This window comes from Nymphalis io, chromosome 22 (assembly GCF_905147045.1).
Source record: "Nymphalis io chromosome 22, ilAglIoxx1.1, whole genome shotgun sequence".
NCBI lineage: Eukaryota > Metazoa > Arthropoda > Insecta > Lepidoptera > Nymphalidae > Nymphalis > Nymphalis io.
In genome coordinates this window covers 6,961,988-6,974,336 of record NC_065909.1, presented here as the reverse complement: position 1 = coordinate 6,974,336, position 12,349 = coordinate 6,961,988, and the positions used below count along the sequence as shown (strand labels likewise).

Sequence of the window (12,349 nt, the reverse complement as noted above, 5' to 3'; positions counted from 1 at the left end):
CCGCATCCAGTTGGTGCCCGCCACCTTCTTAAGGTCGTCGGTCCACCTGGCTGGAGGGCGCCCTACGCTGCGCTTGCCGATTCGCGGTCTCCACTCTAGGACTCGTCTGCTCCAACGGCCATCGGTCCTACGACATACGTGACCAGCCCACTGCCACTTCAGCCTGCTAATTTTGCAAGCTATGTCGGTGACTCCGGTTCTTTTCCGGATAATCTCATTTCTGATCTTATCCTTCAAAGATACTCCGAGCATAGCTCGCTCCATAGCACGCTGAGCGACTTTGAATTTGTGGACTAGTCCCGCAGTTAGTGTCCACGTTTCGGCACCGTATGTCATGGCAGGTAAGACGCATTGGTTGAAGACTTTCGTCTTCAAACATTGCGGTATAGACGACTTGAGGACTTGACGAAGGTTGCCAAATGCTGCCCATCCCAAGCGAATTCTTCGATCGGCTTCCTTCTCGAAGTTGTTCCTACCGATTTGTCTATTCTTACTTAATACAAAAAAGGATATTTTTTTTGCTTCATCTCACAGAAAAGAGATGCTAAACGAAGCGGCTTGAACTTTACGGATAAAAAGACGACCCGAAAAGATTCATATTACGTATTATGTAAATGATATAAACATCGCTTATAAAAAGTCGATCATGCACGTGTTCTTAGTTTTTTATTAATACTATTTAATTTACTATACTTGAATAGCTTGAGCGATACGGATTAAAATTTAATAGTGTAAGATGACACGACTCGCTTATATATGAACACACGCTCATTAATATTCTCATATTATATTTCTTTTTTAATACTAAATAAGCCGTGTTCTATATTATTATATGTTCCGGTTTGACTACGTTGTTTATCCAGAAATTCTCTATATAATCTCTAACTTTTCTCTGTAAATAACGCTTGTATTATAAATATTTAATCATGATAAATAATATACTCATATTTCAACCGAATTTTTTTTATGAAGCATGTTACCATCCAATCGATTCGGTCGCGTTCAAATTACATTATAACTCAATTATTTTCGTTTTAAAACCGATTAAATATATTTTTCATTTATATGATTTTTTGTTAAGCCTGAAGTTTATATTTTACGTACTCATTAGTCAATTAATTATAATATTTGAATATCTTAAAAAGGATTTATGGGTTCTAGGATATAAGAAATCTTTAGGCTATTACGCTAAATGGAAGGGTAAGATTTACTTCTAAATCTCCCACACATTAAGAGGCTTTAAATAATGGTATCTTTGTTGTTAATGGTGACAATTGAAGCATACACATAATATTGAAAGTGTTCAAATTAAAAAATGACAATATTTTCGTTTATGAATTAACTTTTATTGTATAGATATCTGCAATACAATCTTACCTTTTTAGGAGTGTCCGGGAACCTCAGAATGCGTTACGTTTTAAAATTAAGCTTAATGATAGGTATTAAGAAGCCATTAAAATATAAGGTGAACTGCTTTTTGATTTAAATATATATTGAAAATAAATGGAAATAAATGAATTAAAAATAATCGGAACCTTGATTTGGGGTTTACTGGTGGTAGGGCTCTGTGCAAGCTCGTCTGGGTAGGTACCACCCACTCATCAGATATTCTACTGCAAAACAGCAGTGCTTGGTATTGTTGTCTATGGGCGATGGTGACCACTTATCATCAGATGGCCCATAGACTCATTCGCCTACCTATATCATAAAAAAAATTATTTGAAATTAATTTAATTAATTAATTAATTAATACCTCAATATGGCCAGCCTTATAAAAAGCAAGCCATTAGACCAGAAAAACAAATAATTGAAATATAATATATTGATGTCTTAAAACGAAATTATTACAAACTAGCTGATTCGTGCCCACTTCGTTGGGCGGTAAACATTTTTACTTGTGATGAAATTATGGTAATTTGGTTAGTACTGAGTGGTATGATTTATTTCCTGACAAAAGTCGCGTTGGCCAAGACATCCGACTAACACGAAAAAGTCCTTTCATTTTTCGGGTTAATATATAACATATGACACTCACAAATGATGTGGCTTTCTATTGGTAAAATAATTTTCAAATTCGGTTCAATAGATCCAGAGATTAACCCCTACAACCTCATAGAATTTACCTCTTTATAATATTAGTATATACATAGCTAGCTATTCATAAAATAATACTATTAATTTTGATTAGGAATTCCTTTACTAAAACATAGTTTAATTTACATACTAGTATATAAATAGATTTAATATGTATGCAAATACAAGTTTTTGCTGCACACATTCACTTCCAACTAATTGATAAACAATCAATGAATGTTAATATAATCGACTTTTCTTATGTAACTTTCTACGAGTAAAACAGTGTGAAATTATAGATGCCGATAAAAAATATGTATGTATTGAAGTATACAGGAAAATTATTAATTACGACTAATAGACAATAAATTATATTCCTATTATGATGACAAACATCAGTCGGTTTAATTTATAAAATTATGTTTATTTATCTGACGGGCCGGTTGGCGTGGTTGGTAGACACTTTCATTTTACGTCGAAGGTTGTGGATTCGATTCACATCCAGGACAGACATTTGTGTGCATGGACATGTCTGTTTGTCCTGAGTCTGGGTGTAATTATCTTTATAAGTATGTATTTACAAAAAGTAATATATGTAAATCAGTTGTCTGGTTTCCATAGTACAAGCATTGCTTATTTTGGGATCAGATGGCCGTGTGTGAATAATATCCCAGAATATTATTATTATTTATTTGATAATAATTAATAGAGTAATATAATTATAAAACTTTAACGTAACGAAAATAGTCTCATATATATACATGTAATTGTTAATACAAAATATGTTGGACGAACAAATGGGTCACCTGATGATGGGTCACGGCCCATAGACATTGGCGCTATAAGTAATGTTAACCATTCATATATATGTCCCTTGTGACTGTAGTTTTACTGGCTCACTCACCTTTCAAACTGGAACACAACAATACTAAGTATTGCAATCTCGCGGTAGAATATGTGATGAATGAGTGATACCCGGACACAAACCCTACCTCCTGGGCTAAGGTCTCCACTCCCTTTTGAGGAGAAGAAAGGGAGCTTATTCCACAACGCTGCTCCAATGCGGGTTGGTAGAATACACATGTAGCATAATTTCAATAAAATTAGACACATGCAGGTTTCTTCACGATGTTTTCCTTCACCGTCAAGCACGAGATGAATTATAAACACAAATTAAGCACATGAAAATTCAGTGAAGTTTGAACCTACGATCATCGGTTAAGATTCACGCGTACTAACCACTAGGCCATCTCGACCATTTGAGAACATAAAGCCTATCATATACAGACCACCAAATTACATTAAATTTATTATACGCACAGATTATAACAGTACAGTCTTGTTCGTGTTGAATGATAACAAGAACGGCTGATTCAATGTTGAATCGCATTTCCGTTTTGAAACCAATCAACATTTTATTTATTGCTTATATTTGTATTAATTTTATACGATATATTTTGCTGTTTCGAGACGTAATTATGATTTGTGTGCTTAAAAGTATATAAAGATAACTTTAATATATTATGTAAATACAAGAACATTAAATTCGGGCTTGTCACGTCAATCGTATTTTGAAGCGGGTAAAACTGCGAAGCGCAGCTACATACCACGACGAAACGGGCTGCATCTTCTCCAATAAGTTTTATGTTTTACTGGTGGTAGAGCTTTGTGCAAGCTCGTTTGGGTAGGTACCACCCACTCATCAGATATTCTACCTCAAAACAGCAGTACTTGGTATTGTTGTGTTCCGGTTTTAAGGGTGAGTGAGCAAGTGTAATTACAAGCACAAGGGACATAACATCTTAGTTCCCTAGGTTGGTGGCGCATCGGTGATGTAAGCGATGGTTAACATTTCTTACAATGCCAATGTCTATGGGCGTTGGTGACCACTTACCATCAGGTGGCCCATATGCTAGTCCGCCTTCCAATTCTATAAAAAAAAATGTATAGTGGTTTAGTAGTTTTTTCAATTAAACATTACAAAAAAAACGTGTTTCATTTATTTGTATAGATTAGCATTTAAAATTTATAGTATTTCCAGAATATATTCTTTCATTAATAACGTTCTAAGTGCTGACCGGTCCGTTCACGGTGCTGTCATGATATTAATTACAATCTATTCAGGTTTCGCTGAAGATTCATTTGTTATCTATCAAAGAGAACATAAATTTATCCTGTTTTACTTACAAAACCTGGTAAATGTATTTTAAAGTGTTCAGTGTAAGCGTTAAATGTATATACTAAGTTATATAGTAATCTAAATGGCCATGTTAAGTTTGTTTATTAGGCTTTCGCGTATTCATTCCATACATCAACTGATCTACAATAAATTTTGCATACACATTTTCAGATGTACACAAAAGCGAAAAAAAAGATACGCGTTTACTCTACTTACGCGTCAATAGCTTAAATATACCGTTTACTAAAGTATGTCTGTGTCAACCTTTTTATCTTAATTTTTATAGTATTATCGCTTGTGTGGTGATGTCCTATAATGCTCATACTTAATGTTTCATTATAAATAATTACCAAACTTTTATACTTAAACCAATTCTAGTAATTCATATTTATAAAATTCTTCGTTGTATGACTAATAACGCGCAGCAAAACCTACGTGCCTAGAAAGCTGAAATTTGGAACGTATGTTTATAACGTAAGCATCCGCTAGGAACGGATTTTTGGAAATTTTAAACTTGAAGAGGGGAAATTGAATGGAACAGCCAGCTAGTTATAATATGAATATTCAAATCCTGTTACGCGTGCTTAAAATATCTTTTAATTAATATTAATGAGCACAAGTTTGTAAGTTGTTAAATTTCTAATAATTTATAAATTGAAATCGATGTTCATAACATCCTTTTTAAAATTGCATCCTCCGGTAAACGGTAATCCTATAATTGCCATCTTAACTATTTGAAGCGGTCCGTTGCGTGCATTTACTTGGTGCTCGTAATGAGTAGTCGATTACGTGTGATTGATTGTTGCTTAGAAACCATTTCATCAATTGCATATGCTTTTCAATAAGGTGTTAAAAGCAAATTTAATGAACATTATATTAATTTTATACATTCAATACCACCGCTAGGTTAACAAATTTCCCCTTTTCTTGCATACATATGACGAATTTACTAACTTCCGCCCTAGGATACGCCTTCGTGTGAAGAAAAGGTGCAGGTATCTATCTCTATTTCAAATTCAATCCAAATCAGTTCAGTAGTTTTTGCGTGAAAGAGAAACAAAGATCCCTCCACCCTCAAAAACTTTCACGTTTATAATATTAGTAGGCAAGGTGTGTAGTGGTAGTAGAAGTAGTAGTAGGATAATACTCTCAAAGTACAGAATGAGTTATAAAATGGACAAAGCCATGGTTACATTATATATGTAATATATAGGGTACAAAATATGACGTAATTCTATTTAATTGGACGGTTCTGTGTGTTTAGCAATTGCTTGAATATTTAGCGACGACCGACAGTCACAAGGTACCAAGGTTGGTGGCGCATCAATGTAACTGGTTAATATTTTTTATCGTGTCAATATCGAGATGGTTATTTATATGGTTTATAGGTCGATGGGCGGTGGTGACTTGCCTTAAGTTGCTCTAATGCCAGTCTACTTACTTAGTTTGAAAAAAAAATCCTTAACACACATTGGCAATAAAATAGTATTAAAATTAAAATGAATGCATAAATACTGCAATAAATAAAAAAAAATATTACATACCTATACGATGCTCCGTAATTATATGCATAGTTTAAACGTCTTTTTACTTAATGTTAAATAACTTCGGTCATCTTTAACTGGTTTCGCGGTGGTTTTAATTACACGTATGTTGATTGCACTCGGTTTGTAAACAAATAAGTATTAATGGCAACAAATTAAACTGGATACACCGCATTAGCATAATTGTATATCGGGAACGTGAGGAACTTGATACGTGGGACATTTAAAGCGTACGAATAATCGTATCGTCGGCTTATATAAATTAATTATTATATAGAAGAAAAAAGTAGAAGCCTATAGTATATACCGTTGCTTGGCCAAGTACGATACACATGTGGTAGAACCTAATTCTACATATGCAGGTTATTTCACTTCGAGATGAATTATAAACACGTGCAAACTCAGTCTTACTCGTCTGGGTTTGAACCAAAATGCAATCTTAACTTATGATACACGCATTTTAGCCTAGTGGCAATCAAGGCTTTTAAAATATTTAATTATATGTTATTTAAATATATATAGATTTGTAGTGGAGATAAGTTATAAAATATTCATAAATATGCTCATTAAAGTATAGTTACTATGACGATTATGAAATATGGTAGAGTTTGTTTCAAAATAAAGTTCTATGCCACATTTACATTTGAATGTCACCAGTTCCTGCAAAAAGTTACAAGAATTCCAACGAAAATCAATTAATATCTCTACATATGATGAAACTGGAAATAAGATATGTAAAATTATTACAATAAAAAAATATTTGAAAAGTTATGTAATATTACAAGCTTTTATATAACTTCACCTTTTAGTTTGTGAAGGTCGAATCTAGCAGCTGGATTTCAAACTAGTTTCGCCCAAATCTTTGCCCACATTGCAGATGATTGTAGAATATAAAAGTAAAGTAGCAGCGTATAAATGTCCCACTGCTGGGCTGAGGTCTCTTCTTTTTTTTAAGAGTACAATGTTGTATAATTTAATTCGCTTTTGTACATGTATTAAAAAAGTTATTAAGAATATTTTATATTTATTTGCCTTATTAAATTGTCATTCTCCAGTATTGTGATATCAAATAATTTACATTAATATTCAAGATGTGTCATACCGTCTTTTCATAGGATTAAATTTAATATAAAATAGCACCGGTTCGGAATGTAGATTCATCGAAAAAGAACTGGCAATGCACTCTATATTTATTCCAATTCAAAAATGATAATAATAGCTTAAATTCGCGTAATTTTAAAATGAGGGAATAAAATAGTTAAAGGACTTTTCGAAAGCATTTATCTCCATATTAACCGTCAGTGAGAATGAATTAGCGAGTATATAAATAGCTTTATTACACGAGTCGAAGTATACCCGTTCCCCTTATAAATAAATATGCTATAGAGCATAGACAATAATTTATTGTTTGCAGAATATGTACATGTTGCCTTATTATCTATGTATGGTAAGAGCAGGTATGGAACTTGAGACGGTACAGTCAAATGTTAAAAGATAAATATGAGAATTTTAAACATTAAAAATAGATACAAATTTTAATGTGAATAGTTTTTATTTTATTTATTGTGCGAAGGCAAATTGATTTCGATATTAATTATACTTAACCATAGACATTGGAATTGTGAGAAATGCTTACCACTTATGTCTGTAATTGCTACGTTTACTCAACATTTTAACGAAAACAGAAATACAAAGTGTTACAGTTTAGCAGGCAAGTAATTGAATGGACAGTTCTCACCAAGACGAGCCCACACACACACATGCAACTTTTACTAGCGCGAACTAGATCACAAAACCCTTTTTTTCACGTTGGAAAAACGCATTACGCGTTTCCTCTACGGGAACAGTGGGGGGGGGGGGGGATGTGCGACTCGCCTGTGTCCAGGGCGCTGAGTGCGCCCAGAACATCGGAATACCCATTAAAAAACCAGCGGCACAAATATATTGTTTGGAACGATTTATTTGTCATATAAAAATCTATTTAATAAAACTGATATAATTGACTGATATACCAGGCACGCCGAAACCATTGGGTCTAACAGGATGAAATTTTGTACTTATGGAACTTAGGATTTTTCAAAATAAATCTCCCGAAGGGTAAGTTTGTATGGAAATTCGTCATATCTGATGTTAGCAATATGGAAATTTTAGGCTTATGTTAATGAGTTAAAAACAGTTTATAAAGCTTTTGAAAATTCACATTTTATAAATATATTATGAATGTGAAATATATTAGTAATTTTGATTCCTGGAATTTGTTTGTATTCCTGTACCTTAATTACACTTATTAAATGATGTATTGTTTCGTAAAAGATTGCGATGCGATCGTAACCGCTTCGTATAATTTAGCAAAATATGATATGGATTAGAATAATAAGGACGGGAAACGTTAAATAAGAAAAGAATTGGAAACATTTTAACGAACTATACTTAACGTAATTTATTATAGGATCAGAACGTTCTGTATAAATCCTGTTTATCGGTGAGAAAATCGTAAACACTGTTATAAATTTTATTGTTACAAGCGATATTTCGTCTTATTATCTAAATAATAAGAGATGTATTGTTACATGATAATAAGTCATTGTATTGAAAATTGTTCTATTATACATTAACTAGCTGTGACCCGCGGCATTATATGTATTCCTAGGGAGCCAATGTAACCTACAGATATAAGGTTTAAATTAATTCCAAGTTTGATAGTACATTGGCAATGTAAAAGATGGAAGGGATGGTTAATACTTCCCACAATGCCAATATTTATTATTATTTGCAGTCCGTCTCAGTAAAAAAATTAACACAATGTAATTGTACAAAAGACCAGACCAACCTTTAACCAACTGTTTCCTGCGACTCTTCGCGAAATTGTTCTCGTAAATTCTGTAATTTCTGTCTATGTTTTTATCCAGATCAACTTTTTACCATATTTGAGTACGATCGTTTTCTTTGTTTAGTCATGATGAGTTAACAAACAAACATACTGAGTTATTGTCGTATTTATAATTAGTCTGATATCAGCAATATCAATGGGTCAGACTGAGCGACAGGTGGTCCATTAATGCCTTCCTACCTGCCATATAAAAATTAATAGAAGAATTTCCTGTTACCATGGTTATTTTTTTTTACTTAAGTAATACATAGTTTATTGACTCGTAGTTACAGATACGATCAGTTTCTCAGTAAATATGAATTAGTCGAACAAAAACAGCATCTAATTCTGTCGAGTCACTACGATAATTATGAAATGGATTAATGAAGGCATCTAGAAAATTGTAATATTTTTTTTTCCTGTAGTATTGTTTATTATAAGGAGTATTAAAATATGTTTATATGAAGTTATCTCCTTGATTGATTTTTTTTAAAGAATTCTTAGGTCAGTAATATTGTGATAAAATAAATAAGACTATCGTATTTGTACTTAATCTTTTATTTATTTATTTGTTGTTTTTTAAGTATTTCTTAAGTTTATTTAATAACCTAATATTTGATTTTGTTAATTTAAGTGTTTTGTGTAATGTTAAGCCAATTTTATAAATGTGACTTTAATATTAATTGCAGTTATATGAATAGACAATATCTAAAAATATTTTTTTTATAAAAATACCACTTCAACTAATTATTATTCTATCATTATTAATGACTATTTTGTCTGTTGTTCCAGATAGAGGCATCAATGGCCTGAGAGAATGTTCCGCACGGCGTCAGTAGAGGGCTCCGGGCCTAGGACGCCGCCCGCCTACGCCCCTCACCCGCCCTACGTTCCACCCCGTTTTTTCCCACCACGGCTACGTCCACCGCCCCCTCAGTATTGCTTCGACGCAGCCCGCTTCGCCTGTGACGCCTCTAAACCGAGATACCTCGACGTTGAAAGAGAACGACTCGTGACGAGATGGCTGGCAGAAGCGAACGAAGCGCTCGTCAGAAGGGATCGTCCTCCAAGATACAAACCCAGAAGTAGTGAACGACGACCAGACTTCTTGGAACGGAGGCCGAACCCGGATTGGTCGGATAATTTCCTTTTAGGCAGGCGGAACGGTTCCGCTGAACCAGAGGATGAGAGTAGTGATGTGATGACGCTCAAAGAGTTTGTGGATAAGTTTTCATTGCCGCGTGTTGTGAAGTTCGAGGGAGAGGATAGGGCTGTGCTTCTTTATCGAGTGTTGGAGGCGCATAGAAGAGTGGAAGCTGTTCCGCTTTCAGGGAAGAAAGGAAAATTAGTGGGGAAACCGCTATACATCCCGGATTCTTATGATGGTGAGTTCCTAAGAATACTGATTAACTTTGTTAATTCTTATTATTGACTAACTGTAAGAAATTTATGACCTTTGATTCTATGAAATAAATGAGTTTCTAATGTTTCTGGTTATTAAGAATTGATTTTCTGCAAATAATTGAAATTGACCCTTGAATTGTAAAACGATTTGCAAGCAAATATTACATAGTAAGACAAATTTGTCAATAAAATAGATTATCTATAAAATATCTGGAATGAATGTGTGTTTATTTAATGTTGTCTAATCTCGAGCTCACGTCATATTAGGAAAATAACCTCAATTAGCATAAGAAGTCCTCAAGTAAAGAATCACGTCTCGATGGATTATCTACGATATATGTGGATCTTATGTCTTTAATCTTCAGCCCACGTGTTTGCAATGTAACTTGGCCCAAGTCCCAAAGCAAAGAATTGAATTTTTTTTTTTATATGTCCGGGATGGCAAATGACTCTACTCCACCTGATGGTAAGTGGTAGTAGAGTCCAAACGCGACGACGGCCAGTATAGTCGGGAAGAATGTTCTGTACTAGCCGTCACCGCCTTGCCGGCCCGCAAGATGCCTCTTCACGCCTCGTTTGAAGGAACCCGGGTTGTAAGAGGAGGGGAACACGTGAGCTGGATTAAGCATATATTATGCAACCACACATCATTCATACCATAAATATTTGCCAATAGATATAATTCAGGAGAAAGCGCGTCGATTAATATAAGCCAGTTAGGTAGTTGGGCAACCTTCATCGTTCAGGGCCGAACAATCCCATTACGTTGTGTTGTACTAAAATAAAATATAATTATTCAAGTCAAGTGTTTTTCTTGACTTTGCCTTCTCTCTAAGAGATTCCTTAGTCCAGGATATGTACAGTCTGTTACTTTAATTTTTTATTTGTTTGATGGTAGAAATTCTTTAAAATAATATCTTTTATTATTTTATTTGGAAATTCTTACTAAGACTACGCTTTGTGGATTCGATACATTAATTATTATTAATATATCGAATCCCAAAATTATCTTTGCACACTTAGAACATTCTTATCAACTTTTTATGCAAAATGAGATTATACCTTCCACCTTGTTCAAATACGCTTTATTAGGAACAAATATAATGTTATACAGACTGTTCAGAAAACTAGCGACGTGTTTTAAACCAGTTCAAACTATCCTGACCTTAGAATAACATTACTTAACCTAAAGTTTCCGCACCAGACACTAGCCCACGATCCCTTGCCAGCGAAATTTTAATGTTTCCTTTACATAATCTTGGTGACAATAGACACAGCCATTAAGGCATTACATAACTACAATGCATAATCGTCTCTGGCCTAAATGCCTAAACGGTTGGAAACTTGGATACCTTTATTATGATAAACAATTTCATAACTTATTGTTTTGTATATACGGGTGAAATTGCCAACAATCATTATCAATATTACTTTGAACTTGTTTGTAAAGTTTAAATATGATGTATGCAAATTTCGTCCTTATAATAACAGTTTGACGAGATTTAAGAATGGTTTTACACATAGACAAATAGTTTATTGTATACTAGTCTTTATGTACATATAAATAACTGCTTAAATTCGATGTATATCGAGGTGCAATATTTGCATCATAATTATCATAAAGTTTTACTTCAATCAATTTTGATATTCAATAGTTTAGAATAGCGACTATTATGGTATGAAAGGTATATTCATCTAAATTGCATGCATGCAATTTTCGTATTGAATACGGTATTATAAGAGTTATTATTCCATGAATGGGATAGTTACCGTCGCGTTCACAATGGCATTGGATCGTCAAACTAAACGTTTCTAATGCTTAACCACAGACAAACGAAAAGTTTCAATGTTAAAAATGTTGTGTCGGTATGTATTTTTCAGTTGTAATACTAGACAATTACACAGCCTGTGAATATCCACTGCCGGCCTCCTCTCCTTTTTGGAGAAAAGATTCGGAACTTGTTCTACTACGCTGCGCCAATGCGGGTTGCTGAATATACACATAGCAAACTTTGGCTGTGGACGAGATGAATTATAAACACAAATTAATCAAATAAAAAGCGAAAGCAGACTGAATTTAAGTAGTTATCAAACTATTTATTTTTTGAATTTCAGAATTTAGTTTCAAATACAAATCTAGGTTATTATGTCAATAGTGTACCTAGATGTTTTTGTTATCTAAAAGATTAAATTCGGTGTTTTGGGAAACAATATCTCAAGCTATCAGTACTTAAAGATAAACCAATATAGTATTCTTGTTTCTATTCGTAACGAATTTTG

At 33.6% G+C, this 12,349-nt stretch overlaps 1 protein-coding gene across 3 annotated transcripts in view; it reads left to right on the top strand.

Annotated features, from left to right (window-relative positions):
- Positions 1 to 12,349, top strand: part of LOC126777155 (uncharacterized) — a 130,244-nt gene that overhangs the window by 46,148 nt on the left and 71,747 nt on the right. For 2 of the 3 annotated variants that reach the window (XM_050500084.1, XM_050500082.1), the window contains exon 2: positions 9,458 to 10,050. In XM_050500084.1, the coding sequence (XP_050356041.1) occupies positions 9,483 to 10,050 (568 nt within the window). In that variant the 5' untranslated portion in view covers positions 9,458 to 9,482. The remainder of the gene's footprint in view (positions 1 to 9,457; positions 10,051 to 12,349) is intronic. The other variant, XM_050500083.1, reaches the window with a different exon arrangement.